This window comes from Prinia subflava, chromosome 4 (genome assembly GCF_021018805.1).
Source record: "Prinia subflava isolate CZ2003 ecotype Zambia chromosome 4, Cam_Psub_1.2, whole genome shotgun sequence".
Taxonomy (NCBI): domain Eukaryota; kingdom Metazoa; phylum Chordata; class Aves; order Passeriformes; family Cisticolidae; genus Prinia; species Prinia subflava.
In genome coordinates, this window is record NC_086250.1 from 62,074,563 (window position 1) to 62,096,836 (window position 22,274).

Genomic DNA, 22,274 nt, shown 5'->3' on the forward strand with positions numbered 1-22,274 from the left:
AATGAGCATTAAAGTTAAGATAACACTAAGGTCCTCCTTGGCTGTGTTGGGTCTTTGGCTGTGGGACATGTTTGGAAATGCTATGTCAGCTTTAGACTGTTGCATGTTCTGTGTTGATTTTTAATCACACATGGTTTTTTCCTTATTTTTGCTTAGTGGCTGGGTTGAAACAGTGTTGACAGTCACTCTTGGGGCGCTGTGTTTTGGATCTGTGCTGAAAACAGTGCTGCTGGTGGTGTGTAGCCAATGCTGCAGCTATTGCTGAAGGATGTTTGCACAGTCAGGAACTGGCAAAGGCCGCCTGTGGAAGGTTCTGAGTGATGGCTTTTGCATTGCTTGATTGATTTCTTTTTGTCTGCTCCCACTTCTACTTTGCCTGCTAAACAATTTTGTTTTTACCCACGAGTTTTCCTGCTGTTCTTCTTTCCCCCCAGGGGTGGAGTGGAGAAATGAGTGAGAGTGGCTCTGTGAGGCTTAGCTGCCTGCCAGGGTTAACCCACAACAGTATTTTACATGTATATAGGATGGATTTATAAATACATGCATATATAAAATATGTCTTTTATATTTATGGTCCTAAAGGGAAATAAAAATCTTCATGCTTTGCTGAGTAAATTAACCTTTCTTGTATGCAAATAGGAGATGATTTAAAAGTGGTTTAGATCAATGCATTAGGGGACAAGTGGTAAGATCATTCTTATTTTCTTACAACACTGTAGATTATTCTTATCTTCACTGGAGTGATTGTGCAAATGAAAATAATTAGACTGACTGGAAAATAAATGCTTTGTTATCCAATTATTCATTTAATTATTCAACATGAATAATTGGGAGGGTGTACTAGAGCTTGCTCACTACTAAAGAAAGATCAGCTTTTGAATATTTTCTCTAGTGGATTGTTCAATGGCAAGCAGACCAGAATCTTCAGTCAGAAAAACCTGAAGTTGGATACACAAGATAAAAAATAATTTTGTGCATTTACAATAGAGTTTTCAAAGTGATCTCTGTATTATAGCCAAAAATAGGTCATAGTGTTTTATATTACTGCCCAGTGTCATTACAGACCTTTGGACCTCACAGGTCAAATATTGTGTGTATCTGCTTTACAGCCATGAGTGAAAATACCCTTTTTTCTTTTAATCAGGATGAAAATAATACAGAAAATGCTGTCAGTTCTTCAGATGCTGAGAAACAGGATTCTCCTCCACCAAAGCCTCCACGGACCCGCAGGTAGTTAACTGTGTTCCTATACTATTTGAAGCTGAAAGATGAATAAAAAGTAGAGTAAAGCTACTGATACTATAAAGACTTGAGATTAATATGTTGTGTTTATAAATAAAAATATACATAATGCAAATAGAAGTCTTGTAATTGACTCTAAATATAAGCTGTAATATCTTTGGGAAGTCTGTGTTTAAATATACCAACCTTGCAATTATCATCTCTGAGTAGACAAATTTACTAGTCAGATATGTTAGATCTACTTGTGTTTTAATTCTGCTAGGTGGTAGCAGCAAAACAAACTTAAAATAGCCTCAGATAATGATTGAACCCTCATTTTTAGAGACAAAACCATAATGAGGCATACCCATTTATTCCAGAGAAAATCTCAGACAAGTACTGTTTTCGACTAGAGTATGGTAACAAAATGTTATTATTGAGAAGCATTGGTCTCACCAATCCTTTCATTCAGCAGAGGTTAAAATGCCTAGACACAGCTTTACAGAAGCCAAAAGTAAATCTGAACAGATTCATCAGCCTAAAGAAGCAGCTCTCCTAAGCTGGGTGTCCCGTTCCCCCAGCAGGTTTGTAGAGAGCTTGCAGTGGCCTCTGCCAGGTGATCCTGCCTGTGTTACATTGGCTGTAGTTAAATATGAGGGGAGCACTTGGGTTTCCTGTAGTTGTTGAATGATGTAAGAAGGCACCAGCCAGCTGATGTTCTTGCATAACATTTAGGCATAAGGAAAGTATAACTCCTTTAAAATAAAGAAAGAGATGGAAGTTAGTTGGGCTTTTTACAAACAAATTTCATGCTTGGTGCTATGTAGGCAATATATTTTTTTTCCTAATTGAAATTGATAGTAATATGATTGTTTTCAATTATGTAGATCAAGATAATGACAGAGGAGTCAGTCAACCTGTGTTCATGATGAGTTCCAAGCTCTTGAAACATCATCACTGAGCTTAGAAATATGATTTCTATCCAATAGATGATTTCCTTACTAGTGTTGCTTGAAATAATCTCAGGTGTACCTTAGTCTATATCATTTTTATATATTCATGTAATATTAATATATGTATAATTCATGTAATTCATGTTTAAGCACACATCTGTCTTATCTGCACTGATTGTTCTTTACTTGCTGCATTAAGTGAAAATCTTTTAATCTCTCCGTAAAGCCTGGGGTTTTTTTGGGCCTGTTTCCATAAAATAATACTTTCCCATCTGCCAGCAGTGGCAGGCAGATTGGTTTCTTAGAGGTGAATAAATGGAAGCTTTTACCAAAGCTGTTATCTTTCTAAAATGGAGATTATTTTTGAAAAAAAAAAAAAAAAATTAAACTCCTCCTGGAAGATGCTTCTGAGGAAAGACTTTATTTGCTATTAGTCACATCTGCTGAAAATACCCACTAATGAGCATTTTTTTTCTTGATGTGGGGGGTAATTATTTCAATTCTACAGCCTGATTCAGTCAAGACATAGAGCCAGGTTTTGTGTATTGTGGATGTTTTGGCATAGATTAACATCCTTTTCCTGGGCATGATGGGAGAGCAGAATCAGTGAAACATTCTAGTTTAATCCACATATGCACAAGGAAACATTTTTAGGTTGCCAGCCAAATGTGTACTTGAGTTTACATGCGCTGTCTCTGAAGAGGTTACAAGCAAGTTGCTAAAGCTACTATTTTTGAAAAGAAATAAGGTTTTTACATTCTTTATAATCTGTGCTGTAAATGGCTTTATAATGTGTATTTAGTAAAGCAAGCTGCATTTTTTTAAGGGAAGGTTTAACATTTGCTTTGTTTTCTAAAGCGAAAAGGTCTGTAGGGACTGACACTGCAGAGTACTTTGGGTCAGCTTGGTTTCAGGTGAACCTGCCTGAGATGATCCTGAGTGAGCAGGAGAAAAGTTGGGATTTTTTTCTTGGCCTCAGGATGCTTGTTTTCCATATTGTTACTGGACTAAGCCATGTTTGCTTAGATAGTAAAGTCTTTGATAGCTGTTAGCTGTTTTCTGACAGCCCCATGTCTGCTGGGTGAGATGGTGACATCTCCTCTGCAGCCCTTTCCATGGCCAATCACTCAGGACGTGGCAGAGTTTTTCTGTGAAGGTGGCTTTGTCACTCTGTCTTGTTCTGTTTGTAATATTATAATGAAATCATCTCAGTATCTTCTTCAGACTTTAGGATCTCTTCTTCTGAAAGTGCAGCTAATATCATGTAAACTCTTTTGTCTGTGCTAAGGATAAGATGTCACTAAAGACTTCTATTGTGCAAGGTAGGAAGCTTACTCAGAGAGGTATAATTAATCCTTTTAGCACTTGCTTTGGCCTGGGCATGTATAGGGGAAGGAGTGATACTTTCTAGACTGCTTTTAGGTCTTCTTGGAAGTTATAAGTATCTTTAGGGTGTTAAATTGGTATTTTATTTAATTAGGTCGCCATGAAGCATCTAGCTGTACTTGTTTTGTAGAGGTTTTGGAATTGTATTGCCTTCCAATCTTTTATCACCTCGTAATGCTGTAAAGTAATTAAACTTGCTGTACAATATGTGAGTGTAGTCATTTAGCTTCATGTCTCTCCCCAGTTGACATTAACATAAAAATTTCTAATATTACTCCTTAATTATTAGAGGTAAACAAGAACAACTCATTAGCACATACATCAGCACCTCCTCCTAGCAAGTGCTTGGCTTGGCAATTGATGATCACTTCTTGTGCAAGTCACCTTTCTTTAGAGGACTTGAGGGGATGGAAAGCTAGACATGCTTTAATTATGTTCAGGTTAAGAAGAGGGCATATTGTTAGATATAAGACTGCAAAAAACTTGAGTTTTAAGTGCATGGTTTAGGACTGTGCTTGATTTTACGTGACTGATGTGTCAGAATTCAGAGGGAGCACCTTAATACCTTCAAGTATCAGTCCTTGAAATACTTGTATGCTTAGTAGTCGATTCTATAGTATTTGAGAAAAGAGGTGGTTTGTTTTAGTCAGGCTTTATTTTGGTTAGGAAAAGTTCTTTATTTTCAAGTTCAAATGCAGTCAGAAATGAAAACATAAACTTAGAATAAACTCATAAAAAGCAAAGATGATTTAACAGCTTTTTTATATGAAGTAATGAAGAGCTACGTGCTGCTGTCTGAAGGAGAAAAGGTGAAATACTGTAGCAATTTAACTTCTCATCAGATTCTGATTGGACATCAGTCTAATCACAGTAAATACATTTCCAGGGTTATATGTTATTCTGTTTCATTTCAAGCCCTGCAAACCATCTCTTTCTATCCCCTGCAAAGTGAAGATAAAACTCATTGATGGGTGTTCCTTCTTAGTTAACTCTCTCTAATTTGTATGCCTCAATTTAAAAAACCAAAAAGCCTCAGTAAGTAAATTTAAGAGATGAATTCACCAGCTGGTTATTTTTAGTAATTAGTTTTATTTTTATATAAATTATTTGTGGTACATTTGCAACAGCTTCACTCGCTGGACTGCAGCTTTTCTTTCACGTGGATGGCAGTGATTTAATGCTAAAGTAGAATAATTGGTTGTCTAGCTTCAGCCTGCTTATGTTGAGTTTAATTTTCCTATTTTAATGATGAGGGAGGATGTAGAGCTTGGTGTCTATTTTTGGTTGTTCATAGCAGCTGCACTCCATGACCTTGGCATCACTCTCTTTTATTTGAAACACCAGTACGCTCCATAGAATAACTGTGGATTACTTAAGGCTTTTTTTCTTTTGAACACTGGCCAAGTTTCATTTCAATCTGAACCCATTGTGCACAGTTTTAGTAATACAGCTCTTTTCCATTAGAGGTACAATGCATTAGATTTTAAAACATTCTAAAAATTTATCATGTATTGCAGAGAGAGCAATAAATGGCTTTTTTCATGTATACATTATTGGTTAAAAGCTGTGGGAAGGTTGGGGTTTTTTTCCTGACAAATTGTGTGCAATTGTTACTATGACAAATAATTTTAAAAAGTTGTTATTGCCTAATTCATGGCTTACCTGACACCTGAGAAGCCACTGGCACTAGGGCACAGCTGCTCAGGCTGTGTGGCAGCAAAGGTGTACGGAAAAGCTGCCTCAGCCACCCAGGGAAATTGCACCTCCAGCTGTAAATGAGGAGGTGCCGAGGCAGTGGCATTCCAAGATAATCAGGAGCAGTTGTATCTGAAGAGGCACTTGAAGGCTGAGTCATGACAAAGCTTTCTATTTTTTTATCCCACAGTGAGATTTTGCAACCATATGTGTTTATTTAAAGGTACACTACAGGGAAGCTTACTTCTCTCACTTGAGTGGATGGCTTTCTCTGGTTCACTGACTCTTTTCTGTCTCAGTATCCTCTTTCATGAGCTTCCTGGTATTTTAAATCAAGCTGGTCTTACTGTCTCCCATTGTTTTCAACAATATTAGTTCATTTTTGGATAACTTTCTGCCTCTGGGGGCAGAATGTCTCTGGAGCACAGCTGTTGAAGGACATACCCAAAGACAGCATTATGCAGCAACCCAAAACGCCCAAGACTCACAAGAGTTTTAGAAAAAAACTGCTGCCAAACAGATCTCCTGAATGTGTTCATATCTTAATATTTCTGCTGTGTGAAAACAAACAGAAATATTATTTCCAAAGCAAATTCCTGAGGGCAGATATCCTTCAGTATTAATAAGGCAAAGAGTGATTTTTGCAAATAATTTCTCATTTTTTCATTGTAAGCTTTCATTTAAGAATGAAGGACTGACATTTAACTTCAAATGCAATTGGGCACATTGTAGTAGTTCTGTTGAGATGTGTAGGAAGAAGTTGTTTAATCAACTTTTGGGCTGCTGATTTGTGCAGCATTTCCTGTATCATCAGTTCTATGGAGGTGTCTGAGGGAACTGTTTGAATACACACAAGGCTCTATTTGCCAGTAGATCAAAGGGTGAAGTGATTTTATTGAGCAGTAATTGGTGAAGAACTTACTGAATTTTGACTGGTATTGTTGACCTATAACCCTGTTATATCTAGTTTAATACTAATTTGCTCCTTTAGATAATTGTAAATGCTTAATGTTAGGTCTGTACCAGATAAGAAATTAGTTTTGCTGATTGCAAATAACTGTGGCTCAGTAAAATCAGGTCAATAAGGGAAACCCATTATTTTCAGTAGGAGGATTTAGTGGAGATTACTGATGAGCATCACTGCTGGTAAAAGGGGCATGTAAACATTTGTGCAAGTGCACTCACTGTCCCCTCCCCATGTTCCCTTCCCCATTTGGAACAGAGGAGAGAAACCCAAGAGGAGGGAATTCACTTGTCCTTAGTGTGTATCAAATTGGAGCAAGACTTATGTGCCCCCCATTCCTGTCTTGTCTTTACTAATTCTGGCAAACAACTTACTCTCAAGCTTATTCATTTTTCAACAGTGTTTAGAGGCAACAGTTGCCAAATTACTTCTGTTAAACTGCTTTGATATGCTTTGCATTTCTCCTGTTTTAATGTAAAGAAAAATGGCAATATACCAGTGCAGGGAGGAGAGGAAAAGAAGGAATTCAAGGCCCAGCTCTTTGTGGCAGGAGTCAGGCAGAGAATAGAAGAGATCAGCCAGAACTGCAAGGGGATCTGGGGTTTTCCAGATACAAAGATACAGGAACTTGGAGGAGATAATTTGGAAGCTGGGAAGCTTGCAGTTCTTCGGGGGTTAGGATTTTCACAAACTGAAGTCCCAACGGTTCTCTTTGGTATGGAATCCCCTGTATAAAGATTTTAGTTCTGTAACACATACTGCTATAGCTTGGTGCTTACAAAGTCACTAGGGTGAAACATGCTGTAGCAAGTGTCCCAAGTCAGGTATGCTTTTAGTTCTCTGCAGGACTCAATTGTGAGACAGTCCTTGGGCTTTTTTTGTTCTGGGTTTTTTTCCTATATGTCATGATGGTCTCAAGAATTTGCACTTGCTGAGTCCTTCTTAGGCATGGTTTGGAAGCAGAGAAGCCAAAGTAGTACTTTGATTTTGCTCATTATGTGGCATGCAGACAAATAATGAGAGCCTGTCTGATGCCTTTCTCTTGTAGGCAGAGTTCTTGTACAATTGTGTGGTCCTTCTTATGCTGGAGGGTTTCATGAGAGCAGAGTATAGGGGCAGAGCATGTGCTGGTCACGCAGCTTTGGGTGCAGCCCAGGTCATGGTTGGTTTTTGGACTGTGGTGAGTTGGTTCCTGCACACTGCTGGGTCCTGTCCAGCCTCTCTTCCAGCAGCACCCCAAAGTCCTTCTCCACAGGGCTGCTCTCATCTGGTCAGCCCTCAGTCTGTGTGGATGCTGGGGGTTGCCCCAGCCCAGGTGCAGCACCTTACACTTGGCCTTGTTGAGCACGATGATGTTCTTGTGGGCCCACCTCTCGAGCTTGTCCAGGTCCTCCTGGATTTTTAAAGAAATGGAAATTATAAAAATGCCTTCATCAGTTATGCAAAATGTTTGTAGTCAACTACTCTGCATCTAATCTGACCATATGCTTGAAGAACTTCTCCTTTTAAGTATCTTGAGATGAACTGCAGTTCTAAGTGCTGCCGTGTCACTAATATGCACTGTAATTTGGATAATAAATTCTACTGGGAATATTTTTTATGTTGTATGTACCTCATGTCAGCTAAATTTGGTTTGTGACTAAGCAGAGACCATCAAATACGCAAACATAAAAATACAGTCCTTTTGGACAAGTACAAAAAATAAAATTGAAGCAAGATATTCATGTAAGTGGGCTATAAGGATTTTTTTAAAAGAAATCTTTCTTGGCTTTATTGAAATTTGAAATCCATATGTCAAGTTTCTCAGAACCACTTAAGGAAAAAAGTAGTGAAATGCTGCCACAAGAGGGCCTGTCTTGCAATGTCTGCAAAATGCTTCTGGGAAAGGATGTGAGCAATCTTTGAACTATTAGTGAGGATTAGTTGTGGCCTGAATGAATGTCTTTGTAATATTCTGAAAGACGTTTTGAGTGTGTTGACTTAATTCTTGCCTACCCCACTGGTCACATTCTATAACCATTGTCTGCACGATGAAAGCTCTGTGAAGTTTGATATTGGTATTACAGCATTAATTACTGCAGTGGGAAATGGATGATAGATATCTAAAATCTTGTCAAAATCCAGAAAACTTAGATAATTGTGTCTTGTTTGTTTTGCAGTTGCCTTGTAGAAGGAGATGCTAAAGAAGAAATCTTGCAGCCTCCGGAGCCTCAGCCAGTACCACCGATCCTAACACCATCTCCCCCATCAGCTTATCCAACAGTCACTACGGTGTGGCAGGACAATGACAGATACCATCCAAAGCCAGTTTTGCACATGGTTTCATCAGAGCATTCAACAGACCTCAACGAGAATTATAACAAGTCCACAGAACATTCAGGGAAGAACGAACCCAGCGAACACACAGAGAGGAGGCTGGAGCGCAACTTGAGTTTTGAGATCAAGAAGGTGCCTCTTCAGGAGGGACCACGAAGCTTTGATGGGAACTCCCTGTTGAACAGGGGACATGCAATTAAAATTAAGCCTGCGTCATCCTGTGTAATTGATAAGAGCTTTAACCCACAGGAACAGATTTCAGGGGATTCATTTGTAGATGCTTCTCAAAACTCATGTATGGAATACAGTGTGCCACAGTCTAACACAGCCTTAATATCTTCACCAGAAAGTCTGCAGAGCCAGCAGGTGTCTGATACCCCACCCAGGCCAGACCGTCTGCCTCTGGCAGAGAAGGGACACGCCACATGGTCACTACAGGGGCCTGAAAATGCACTGCGTACGTCCGTGTCTGAAGAGTTGTCTTCAGACACTTTGTGTCACGGTGTTAAAACTCTGTCTCTAGCATCAAACACCCCAGCTGAACATCCTTCCAGTGATACTGTTGATCATACTCCTCTTTCTGTTCGAGCACCCCTCTGTTTTACTAATCCTCTCCATGCAGATGATTCTGACACGGATGAGGTGGACTTGGACAGAGCCATGAGCAAAAGCGCGTCCAATGTGTCAACCGCAAGTGCCACAGTCTCTGCTGCCACTAATACTGAAAACATTTCTGCCAGAAAAGTATTGCCAATGTCTATTGCTAGGCAAGACTTAACAGCTGTAACATGTTCTGAAGATGGCAAAGGTAGGTTTCACTGAGATTCAGAAGTGCTGCTCTTTATCTAGCTGCATCTGTAGAGTTGGACAACATAAATTTCTTTGCAATGCAATTTTCTAAAGGTAATTTAATCAGTGCAGTATGGCAGCTTCAGAGAGGGCACAACTTTTTATGACTGCTTTCAGTTTGCATGTGAGCTATTTTTGGTATAAGGTACTACAGACCATGGTTAGCTGCTTCAAAAGCTGTACTGTGAGCTTTATTGTGAGCATTTGTTTAATGTTTTATTTATAATGCCTTCCTGTAGGTCTGTATGTAATTGTAGGTTTCTATGTTATTATTTAGTGCATATTTTTTCTCTATGCCCGATTTCATGGAAGTGTCTATAATAATTGGGGGTTGACTAGTCAAAGCATTTTCAATAGGCTTGTGCAAATACATAATAATTTCATGCTTATTGGTTGATGTGCCGTTCGTAAAAATGTAGCTGTAACCTCATTCCCTGCATTGGTCTTTGAAGTTGCTCATGATTTGGCTCCTGCATTTTGATGGTGTTGTAAATATTCAGATGTGCTTTCCTCTTTCTCTGTACATGGCTGAGGGTGACAGACTGTTCATCTAGAAGTCCAAGTTATGCTTTAGCACTTTGAAAATTATTTAGTGGCTTTTTATCTTTTACTACTTTTTTGAGGGTTTTTTTTGTGAAAGTTTACAAGTTAGAACATCATTTATTGAAGGCGAAAGGGTCCCAAAACATGCAGGTGCAGACTTCAGTCAGGTTGGCACACTTAGAGCAGATGGAGGATGTAGCTGGAAAGAACAGATTAGGCCTTGGTGTGAGTGCTTGTGCAAAGCCCAACAAAACAAGAAGTAAGGCTGTGGAGCTGAAGGAAGAACATGAACTGGATCCAGCTCAGACTCCTGTGCTTGGAGCTGTGTACAGGGATGGCCTTACCTCAGGAGTCTGCGCAGACTTTGTGACGTTCTGAAGTGAAATGGGCCTCAGTGTATGGTGCAAGATGCAGAACCAGCTGAATTGAAAATGCTGGCTTTGTGAACTGAATGTTCACCAAAAGTCATACATCCAGAGATGTGAACTGGTTTTCAGCCTTAAAAACAATCTGTTTCTGTAGATCTTGATATAGATGTATAGATCTTGTGAACTGTATCTATAGATCTATAGATTTTGGGACATTGTGTAAACACAGGACAATACTTGCACATACCGGTATCTTTTTAACACTGTGACTTAAAAGATGTTCTGCAGATCTGACAAAGTCCTTTTGTCATAGTTATTTCAACTTTGCAAGCAGTTCTCCTTGGATTTGTTTTATGGATTTGCAGGCTATTGTATTTTTCCTTTTAGCCAGAATTTTTTTCTTCTTTCCCAGAGCAATCATTGTTTATCACTGTTTGGAAATTATCTCCTCTCTGTGCATCTCATTATGTAGATGCTATAAGTACATGCAAATAAAATAAGTCATATGTCATAAATATGATAAAGAATTGGAGAAATTTCACTCTAGAATTTGTTTCATGTAACTGCGTATCAGAAACGTCTTGAAATAACAGTACAGCCCTTATGCTGCTGGTATGGTGATGATTTCACAGGAATTGATTAAAATTCTAGCATTAATTTTTTCATCATTTATCTCTTGTTAATGAGGATGTATCTCTTCCCTGTTTGTATGATAGGGAACACTTCCCATTTTACATTGCGGTTGCAGGTCTTGTAATCCCTCTGGGACTCGAGTATATAGGGTTAGATCCCTTTGCACCAGTGATCCTAAACCCTATTTACAGTGGCTTTCTCATTTTCATACTGACTCAGCACTCTTCTGTCTGAAGCTGGGAATGTGGCTGCAATCACCAGAGAAACTTGTCTGAACTTACCAGCACCCTTAGTGTCTAACCATAACTGCTGGTGTGCATGATCTTACCACACAGTTAAATCCTCTTTTTCATTCAAATGAAGTCAAAAGTAGTTGTACCCTGAGGTAAAAGGAAAAAAAAAACAAAAACAAAACCCAACACCAAGCAAAGAGAACAATAAAACAGCAACAACACCAAAACAAAACCCTAAAAACTCACTTTCAATTAGAGCATATCTATGGCGACTTTATCAGATGGGTTTATAGAGGCTCTTACTGTTAATGAAGGTGTTCTTGTGCTGTAAACTTGAGATAGAGCAGGTCTCAGAAGTCACTTGGAAGAGGATGGCTTGTGGAACTTGATGGAATTCTGTCCCTGCAGCAGCTGGGCATGCTGGCAGCTCAAGCTTCATGGCTCTATTAGTTGAAATGTGTCTTTGTATTTTTGAATCCGGTGCAGAGTACAGATGTCAGATGAGGTTTCTTACGGCAGCAGCTACTTTAAATCGTTTTAAACATTTAATTACTACTCCAAGTTTCTTAGCAGGTCGGAGAGGGGCTTTTGCTGCCAGAACAGCTCGTGTTAGTTCACTCCTGGGAGGTGAGAGGAACAGGCTGGGGACAGGATGTGGCACTGGCACCAACAGTAGCCATCTCCTCTGGCTCCTATTGACCCTTCTGCCTAGTAAACCTTGCACTAAGCTGTTTAACCATATCAGTGGTCTCAACATGGACTTGGTGAGCAAAGCTGAGACCTGAAAGAATGAACAAGAAGTACTCAACTGGAGTTACTGAGTTTTTTCCTCCAAATTATTTAGAATAAAAATGTGTTTTTGTTTTCTTGCTTGCATAACACACAAACTGATCCTACGCCCTTAATGTGAAGTTAATGTTGTTAGATGAAGTTGCTCCACAGTGCTAGTGTGGTAAACCAAAATGTTTTATAATACTTGGACAAAATTTTTCTTTTGTTTTAGATATAATACCAAGTTGAGGATTATCTCATATTTGAAAAGATTAACTTCTAAAGGTCTAGAAGAAAAATCTATGTTTTTAACTTGTCTAAATGTCATATTTGATTTAGATGCTGATGCTAGTGAAGATTCTTCTCCCCCGCTCCCAGAAAGAACACCAGAGTCATTTGTATTAGCAAGTGAACAGAGTGAGTTTTTGATGTTTGGTGATATTTGGAGATAAAATGTGAAGAGCATGTCAGTATTGTATTTGAGTACCCCTGATTTTTGGTTAGTTTGTTGGAGCAAATTGTAAAATGGAATGAAATCTAGCATGTGCAGCAGCTTATTTTGAGGTTTAACTTCTACACACCCTTGAACACAGAGAAATCACTTTTCATTTTCTGACTAAATACGGTATTATATGATATTTAAGGAATTGGAGACTTGAATATTAGTAGAGCTGGTTTTCAATCTGAAGGGTATGGAAATGAGATGGTACTGTGGGGAAATGCAGTACAGTTAGGGAATTTCCCAGCTATTTTAATTTCCTACTGCTCCCAGGTAGGGGATGGGTATGCACATGAACAGTGTTTATCTGATTCCCCTTTCTTGGGCAAAGGAAAAATGACAACACTTCATTCCTCACTGCATGTAGTGAACAAGTCCAGTTTGTCAAGTTTAATGTAGTTCATCCATTGACTGTGTCAAAAGGATAACTGCAAGAGAAAGCTGACACAGATGACGTGCTCCTGTTGTCATAATTCATTCATCAAGCTAGTAATGGCAGAATACAAAACAGATGAATTGAAATGAAGTGATAAATTAGGTTGATGCTTGGTACCTTCCAGAAAATCTAAAATGATATCGTTATTTACTGAGACTTTTGTTTAGTGTCATTTTGAAACGCCAAAAATTTTGGACCAAGTAGTTAATCTAGATATTTTCAGCATGAAAATGCTGAAGTTTTGTAAATGTGTTCTTTGAGCATCATAAGCATAGGTAGTTCAGAGTCAAAGTGTTCCTTTCTTTGGATATTATGGACTTGTTGCTTTTCTGTGACCACACAAGGAACAAAGCTGTTTTCTTAAAAAAAAAAATCTCTCTTCAGGATTGGAATCACTAAAACCACTTCCATTTTGTGAGTCATTTTGCACTGTCAGTAAAGGACAGGTGTGGCTGTCCTGACTTGTATGTTTACTTAGGAGATCTGAAAAACACTTACTGTTACTGCCCAGCTGATGTGACAGAAGTTCTGAATTGTCCTTGAAAAGGAAGCCAATTAAGAGCCCCCAAAGGAACAAAACATCCACAATGCAAGCACTGTAGTCTTGTGCTTTGAGTTATATTGTGGCATTTTGCCTTCTCTGGAGCACTTTACATTAAAGAGATTTATCGAGTTTTCTCTCAATACCTCCGAGGGTCCAGCCAGCAGAGCAATGGCTTAATAAAATAGTGAGATGGCTTCTCAGGATATGCTTTGTAAAATAAAGGTTTTAATAACAGCAAAAATAACAAACACTACAAAATGAAAAGAGATAAGCCGAGCACAGTGTACCAAGCACAGTTACACTGGCTAAGGCATTCCCAAAAACCCCATGCACCCCTTGTGCTGGCTCTTTAATACTCAGTGGTCTAGGTGGGCTATTTGGCACTTTGCCCAATGAGATGGACACTGGGCTTTGCAGTGCACTTCCAAAGCCCTATCACTGTGTCTGTGCCAATTGCAACGAGCAGGCTATAGAAAGTTCTAGTTTAACTTCCTTATATAGAAACACCTGCTCGGGTACAGAAATGCACGACTACAGAGATTTTCATGGTTTTAATCAGGTTCAGGCATTTAATCTAAGGGAAAAAAAAAAGCAAGATTTAGAGCACATTTCTAATGCTGTATACTAATGCCTCATGGTGAGGAGAACTGAAGCATGTTGAGTTGATTTAATTCTTCCCAGGCACGCCCTTGCCGAGGCCGGTTGTGATTGCACAGTCGGAGTGGAGCGCGTTGCGTGATCAGCGCCTGCCTGAGCAAACAGCCTCCACAGTAAGTGCAGCAGACAAGTCTGTACTGATCAGTCAGTTCTGGTTTGGTTGGGAGCTACAGCAAAAAGTAAAACACATGCTTTGTGAGAAGTTGCAGCTGTTGGTCATCTACAACTGGCTGGTTTTTCCTCTGCCTGAGCTGCTGAATTGATGTGAAGAGCACGTTTTCTTTCCAAGAAAATGATCTGGCTTTCTAAGGTCAGCAATACTTCTCAAAGGAGTAATCCTAAATCTGTGTTAAACTATGGCCTTAAGAGTGTAAATGTGCTGCTTTTAGGGAGCTTGCTGTCTGCCCTTAATGGATCTTGGGTCAATTCAAACTGGAAGAGAACTGCAGTCTCTCATCTAACCTGCTGCAGGGGCTCAGCCCAGGCTAACCAGAGCTTTTTCCAGCTGCATCTTGAAAACCTCCAGAGATGGACACTTCTTACAAGCAACCTGTTTCACTGTCTGAAAATGGTTTTCCCTTATTTCCATATTTATTTTAAAGAAACCATTTTTGCCCATCAGATTTCACTTTTCAGTCATCCTGCATGAAAAGCTGGCAAAACTTTAAAAACATATAAGTCCTTTTTACATTTGTCACATTTTTTCATGTGCTCCCACTATCTCACTTAAAAATATGACAAAAAAGATACATGTGAATTTTCAGGGACTGTAAATGTAGTGTGAGAACGAACCTACCTAAATTGCCAAATAAGTTTCAGTGTCATGTTTTCAAAATTTTTATGAAATGCTAAGGTTCTTATTGTAAATTCTCATACCAACTGATGTAGCTTTTTTTGTCAATGTAGAGTTAAATCAAAAACGTAGAGGCAGGTAAGTATGTCTGTAAATGTAATATGGTTTTGGTGATGTCTCCATAATCTTAAATTTCTGACTTTCTTTTAGTTTTTTGGAAGTGGTTTGTGTAATTATTTTATATATATTATATATAATATACTTATATATTTTTGTATAATTGTTTTATATCTGTGTAAGATTTTATATATCTCTCATTAACAGGGTTTGAAAACAACTTCACCTATACTACCTGGTAAGTAGTGGAAAAGCTTTTCTATTTGTTTTTCAAAATACATTTTTTCTTCTGAACAAAAATTTGCCTGAACTTGGTGTTAGCTTTGAATATATCTAAGTATATTGTCAAATATACTTACATTATACTAAATTGTTACCTATGATGTCTAAGCACCTTTAGTTCAGAAAGAACATGAACAGATGCCTTTATGTTGATGTATTAAGTGGCACTGTGAGCTTTTGCTATAAATAGATGTGATGTGGGATTTCAGCTATCCATACAAACTAATACAAAATAATAATCCAGGTTTGGAAAGCGGGAATATGTTTCTGTCACTGAACATTACTTCATAAACAATTTACAAGTATCGCTTTTAGGAAATGAGGAATTGGCTTTCAGAGCTTTATTTTTGTACATCATATTTGCTGCCAGTTGTTTTGTGGACTGTATTAACAAGTGGCAATGCCACAGTGGTGACCAAGTGAATGTTACAAGTGAAGAGTTTGTGTTTTCCAGATTGTCCTGAACGAAGCAACAAAACACCAACTGACATTTTACCTCAGATTTCTTTTTCTGGTTCCACTGATACAAGAGGTCAAATTTCAGAATTTCCTGCAGAAGTAACAGATATTGGTAATTACAATTTTTTCAAAATATAATCACTAGATGACTTAAACAGGGGATTCAGTATCAGTACTGGTTTGGGTAGCTGCTACTACAGCCTGCCTCCAACTCACTGAGATGTAGAACCCAGACAAATAAGCCTGCCTAGTATCTTCAGCAGTGCTGAAGGAGCTTTCCCCAGAATAAATTATTAAATAATTCTTCACTTTGGGAAAAAACTGAAGTGTATAAAATACGGAATTTGTCAAATGGGTTATAATTTTTGTGAAGCACTGAGGACTTCCAGAAACAATACCTGATAACTGTTTAGGTATGCAGACAAAAAAAACGAAAAAAAAAGAAAACAAAACAAGAAAATCAAGAATGTAATAGTGTATTTATTGAGAAGTACTTTCCAGTGAGGTTTGAGTGCTGAACTATAATGGTATACAAATTCTTCATATTTGTATTTCCTGTGGCCAGAGTGCCTTCAGAATTCCTCGTATTACAAATTTGTTTTCTAGCCCTGAGAGTAAATCCATTCTTTAAAAGCTGAAGCCTTTGTGAGCCTGTGTTGTCCCAGCACAGAATTATTAAACACATTTCTTTCCTTAGGTTTTGGTAACCGCTGTGCAAAGCCCAGAGGACCAAGAGAGCCACCCTCAGAATGGACATGATGCAAGAACCGATGGACACACAATCGATAAATTATACTGGAAAACTCAAGTGCCACTGAGAACTAGAGATACAGTGTTCCACTTTCCTGGGGGGCAACTAACAGAGCAGTGTAGATCTAACTATCAATGGTACATTCTTGCAGTGCATCCCACGCAAACCTGACACATGGTTCACAACAGTGGATTCCAGTATTACAACCTTTTGCTGGGCCATCTACCTGCCTTACTACACTTAGGAGAAAGTATTACATATGATTTATTTTGTAACTTCAAGTATTATTGCCTTAATGTCTTTTAACCCTGTTACACGCTGCTTGTAGACATATGTTAATATAGTAATACTTTTGACAGATTGTGTTTATGGACTACTTTTTGCTAACATTTGATTACCATGTATGCATTATTTTGTATATGTACAGGGCAAGTAAGTATATAATTTGATAAAGTTGCAATCATAAAATATTAACAGAAGATGTAAGAAATCTCTGCATGATCTAAATTTTTGTGTACCTTATTTGTAAGTTATTTGCCCTGAAGTTTTAGAAAATAGTTTCTGGGGTTTTTTACAAAAATTGCTGGACACACACAGCCAGAATTGCAGGTTAGCAGAGATAAAGATTGTAATGCATTTTGTAAATTGTAAGCAAAAGGTTATTTTTATATTATATACTGTTTAATTGTCAGATCTGATTTGTTCTGGTTTTCATCTAGTCATGGAGATTCAGTAAGTGCCTTGGAACAGTATTGAATTCTCTTAGCCTGTGTATGTTACTTCAGTGTTTTGAGTTCATCTGGAATTAGATTATCAAAAATATTTGTATGTTTCTTAGTATATTTGACCTGCCAGTAAAAGAGAAACCATTTTACATAATCAACACTCCTTAGTTTTCATTTTAATGTTTCATCAGTTGCAATCTTTAGAAAGTTCATCTCTATCACCTTTCTGTATAGTAGGATTTTACAGTTTTAATATGGCATGTTTCTAATTTGGGAAAACCAGAACACACTGGTAAAAGGACTGTTTCAATACCACTGTCTTCTCTTACAGATGGGGAATATGATTTATGTTGTTCAGCAACTGTATGTAAGAAAGCAACTTATATGAAGGTTCACCTGAAGCCCTTGCAGCTACACTGTATCTTGGCAATATATTATGTCAAGAGTTAATCCTTATAAGGATTCCTTACTTAAACTTTTCTGTAATACAATCTTTAAATTAAAGAAAGTAAAAATCTCACTCTGGGTGGTTTTACTCTTAGGAAAGAAAATTGTGTCCAAAAGCAAAGTAGAACAGAGTGAAGGATGGCAGTCTGGCTTAGCTTACACATCTCATACTTGAACGGAACACTGACACTCAGAACCTTATTTTTAGTAACTGCTTTAAAAGTTCTGGCTAGCAATAATGCCAGAGAAGCAAGGAAGAATGCTTAGAAGAAAATGTTCATTTTAGGTAGTGAAACTATATTAATCTGAACTTTAGCTGGAAACATTGTCTGATCTACTACTTGTACCTTTAGTGCCTCTGCTAAAAGAGAGCTAATGCCCTGATAGCAGCTCTGTTGTAATTTCCTGAGGGTGCATAACTTGCAATTACTGTCTCTGACTCTGGATTTAATCACCATGTGCTTCATACATGTGACAGGCTGGCAAGCTGGGGAGCTCTTTCAAAGAACTGTGTGCACTATAAATACTTCCCATGGATGTAGTCCTGCAGTTATTTGTTTAAAAATAAATCATTCAGTGATATATGCCATCTGGGATAACCTATATCAACTATATGCCTGATTTGTAAACAGTTCAGACAGCTGGAATGTTCTGCAGTTGGCAGAATAAGGCTGGCCTGAACTTTGTCTTCCTTCCCTTGTGTTGCAGATGATTAGCTCAGACTTTCACTCTTACAGAGCTCCTGTGGATTTGTAATGTAGGATGGGCTGTCAGCACCCCTGGGCAGTCCAAATCATTGGAACTTTTGGAAAAAAAAAAAGTTAAATAAGGAAATTACCAAATATGTTTTGGATGTACTTTTCAAGGATCCCTTCCATATTTGTCAACCAATAAAACACAAATCTGTGCACGTAGTAGATTTTTCTGGTTTTCACACATGAATTTCACTTAATAGCAAAGGCTGACCTAAATCTGTGCACTACATACAGGCCATCTGGTTATGTTTAATTAAAATACATCCCGGTTCACCTTATTTCCCCCCCTTTGTTTTGCACAGATTTGGATTATATTCCAGGCTGAGTTTGTCACCAAAAAAAACCTCAAAAGAGGTTGCAGCTTTTCTTTGCTTTAGTGATAAAAAATAGAATTGTCCAGTGCAGATTTCTGTTTCCTTTGACAGAGCTGATTGACAACTTGCTGTTCCCTGCTTTGGGTTTTATATTTTCACCTATTGTATTTCAGATAAGCTGGCAGTTTTAAGAGCAAGGTGAAGCCTGCCCAATGTCATTCCTTTTTGTATCTGCTCTTGTGGGTGCTGCAGAGATAACTGCAGGTCTGGATGCTTTATGCTGGGGAGTTCCTTTGAAATTCGAATCGTAACTTTGAAATATTGTCGTCTTAACAGCTTCATCAAAAAACCCAACACCTTTCCTTGTGGTTTATTTGAAATGGAGTCTAAAAGGGTTTAGAGCATTACAATGGCTTGCAAATTACCACAAAGCCATTTTGTACGTATATTGAAATCAATCCTGTTTAGTTCCAGTCTTGCATGTTCTTTTTTCTGAAAGCAGTCTTCAACTTTCATCTCTGAAGTGCAGCTTTTCAGGCATTGACTTGATCACTGTAGCAAAGAAGCAGTAATGCTACTTGACCCAGCTATTTTTATTAATAACCACTGCATTGGCTTGTTTGTCCTTCAGTATTTTTCTAATATACCATTGATTAATTTTTTCTAAAGGTATTAATATTGAATTAAAGCATGCAGTGAATTAATTATCACATCAAAAGAAGAATAAGTTCTCTGTTTTGGAAATGTAAATTCTCAAGACTCAGAAGAAAGTTGACCTCCACTAATACCATTGCTTATCTCTATTACTCAGCATATTGAAGGTTGTGCATTGATTATGCAGGTAACATTCTGTTCTGGTAGTAATTAGAGCATTACACCACCATTTTTATTTCTTCTCTGCTAGGAAAACCTGCTCCTTTTACACATAATTTTCCTTAAGGAGGTTTCTAACTTGGGAACTGGACAGAACAATGAAAATGTTGAAGAATTACCTCTGGAGTTTTGTATATTGGAATCTTGGATTTGGTTTCTTTGGAGATAAATCTCTAAAAGAATGAATGAGGCCAAGTGCGACGCAGACTGGGCAGCGTGATAACCCTGTGCTGCTGGAGTTGCTTTTAGCTGCGGGTCAGACCACTGGGAAGCTCCCAAATACAAAGCTCTTGCCTGCAGCATAACCCTGACACGCTGCAGACAGAAAGGAAACCTAGCCAAGAGAGGGTTGGACTAGGGGAAGACTAGAATGAATATCACCTTCAGAAGGGGATTTGGAGGAACAACAAGGAGTTAAGGACTTTAGACAAAGGAACTGAGCAACCAGATACGATTGCATACAACTCAGGCTTTGAGAATTTTCTCAAGGCTTGAGGGAGGAGTAACATCCCTGCAGTATAAACAAACAAGTCACAATTCCTATATCCCATTGCCAAAGCAGGGCCTTTCTCACAATGCTCAAAATGCTCTTCAGCTCTTAAGAAGCTGAGATAGCTTCTAAGGGAGGTTGTCCTGTGTGGGCTGAAGAACAAGGTTCAATGCATGGAACACATGAACCTAGGACAGAGCATAGCTAGGGCCAGCCAGCACAACACTGACTGCTCTGGGGCCTCTGAGTATCTAAAGCCTGTTAAAACAGCAAGGCTGTGAAGTGGTTACTGACAGGCCCAGTAACAGCCAGGCTCTGTGATGTGACTTTTCCTAACCATTTCAATGCATGTACTCAATCAAAACACACGTTTGTCAAGTGTTGGGTCAAACAGAACAAGAAAATAACTCTTTTCTTGGCTGCAATGCTGTCATGTCCTCAAGATCTGTACCAAATGCTTCCCTTCATCGCTTCTAAGACCACGTGGCAAAAGCTTAGTATTTGCAGTCCTAAAGCAGTGAGTAAATAAAATGTTACTTGCTGTTTTGTCTATTCAGTCATAGTTGTTGTAACAGTTGATTTCTTTTAAAACTTGACACTTGCCTCTGAAATTGTATTGTGTCTGCATGAAGAACTTACTGTGGTGAAGCCAAGGTAAGAAATCAGTTTTGCATTTTGGCTTAAATCCTGCGAAGTTTCATATGCTGTGCATGTAAAGAGCTGTGGTGAGCTCAATGCAGCTATTCATCCATGGGTGTCATGTGTTTGTATTCCCAGTTCTGAGGCACTCATAAGGACAGGGGTTAGCTCTGCCTTAGGCACTGTGGCTGAGCTCCACAGTTTTCAGCTAGTGAGGTGGAAGTTGTCTTTCACATCTAAAATTCCTACTTTGATCCACTGAGTTACAGTCCTTAATATAAAAGATCACAGACAGGTAAAAAAATGGAGGGTAGGTAGTGCCACAGTCTCAGAGAGAACTTGACTGTCAAGTCAAAAGAAGAGCAGGACTTGGATCAAAGATGATCCCATTTTTCAAACATGAAGTATCAAAGACTGCTGAGCTTTTCTGCTTACTCGACTCCACTCTTCACCAGAAGACACCAGGTGTGTGGTTCCATCCCTGTATATATTCCACCTGCTACATCTCTGGCCTAATGTTAAATGGGCCAAGAAACCCCATCAGGTTCATAATCTGAGTGTTTTCAAGTATTTTGCTCCATTTTTTCAGATTTTTATTTGCTTTCTTGCTGTTTTTACATTAAATGGTATATTCATTGTTCAAGTGAGCCTGGAGAAGTTGGCAGAAGACACAAACCTTGTGAAGAAACATGCCAGCTCTGGTGTCCATTGGCATATATATGATTTATGGTGAATATTTAACTTTGTAATGTCAATTACACATTGTATTAGTCCTGCCCAGTGCACTTCTTGTCGCAGGGTTTCAGTCTTGCCTGCACTGAACACTCTGTTGTAAGTGCAGGAGGGTTGGGGCTGGTACATTCTAATTCCATGTGTTACTGTGGTATCTGGACACAACTGAACCCACAGTGACAGGCTGGCAGTTTTGTTAAAAAATAGCAATGTACCTTCTGACCTGTTTTATTAGGGACAATCAAAAGCTAAAATAGCCATCCCTGTGAACTCCAGTAGGGAATCTAGGGTTACCCTTCCCAGTGATGTGAATGGCCCCTACTTTCCTGATGGTAGGGGCCATTCCTGAAAAAGCACTTGTACACTGGTTTTTGTAAAAGTTAATTTAAAAATTACTGATAACTCAGGTCATAGATTCGTGGGGAGTAATGTGTGAGCACTTCAGAAGTGAAGCAAGTTGCCTGGATAAAGTGATCCAAAGAATGGTCTCTGCTTGGTGTGTGGTAAAAAGTGAGTCTGGCAGGGTTGGGAAGAACAAGGAGCACATAATGCCAGAGGAGAGGAGGTGGGAAGAGCTGAATTGTAACAAGTACAAGGGGAAAACTGTTTGCCTGTGGGTAATAAAAGGCTGACATGAACTTGTTAAGCAGGTTCCCAGTTTTATAAGCTCCTCAGATGGGCAGAGAGGTGTGGTTGGGTAACAGGAATGCAGTACGAGGAAGCTTCTTTAAATAAATTGTCGTGTTTGAGTTGCTACTCAGATCTGCAGTTGAGAACGAGTCTCCTGCATTTTGCCTGATCAGGCCCAAACAAAGATTACAGGGTGGGA

At 38.7% G+C, this 22,274-nt stretch overlaps 1 protein-coding gene across 1 annotated transcript in view; it reads left to right on the forward strand.

The window, feature by feature from the left end:
* Nucleotides 1–18,231, forward strand: part of PTPN12 (protein tyrosine phosphatase non-receptor type 12) — a 70,981-nt gene extending 52,750 nt beyond the window's left edge. Inside the window, exons 12-18 of the mRNA XM_063396948.1 lie at nt 1,145–1,230; nt 8,379–9,343; nt 12,272–12,349; nt 14,093–14,181; nt 15,186–15,216; nt 15,715–15,831; nt 16,417–18,231. Coding sequence (XP_063253018.1) covers nt 1,145–1,230; nt 8,379–9,343; nt 12,272–12,349; nt 14,093–14,181; nt 15,186–15,216; nt 15,715–15,831; nt 16,417–16,478 — 1,428 coding nt within the window. The 3' untranslated portion in view covers nt 16,479–18,231. The remainder of the gene's footprint in view (nt 1–1,144; nt 1,231–8,378; nt 9,344–12,271; nt 12,350–14,092; nt 14,182–15,185; nt 15,217–15,714; nt 15,832–16,416) is intronic.
* The last annotated feature ends 4,043 nt before the right edge of the window (nt 18,232–22,274 follow it).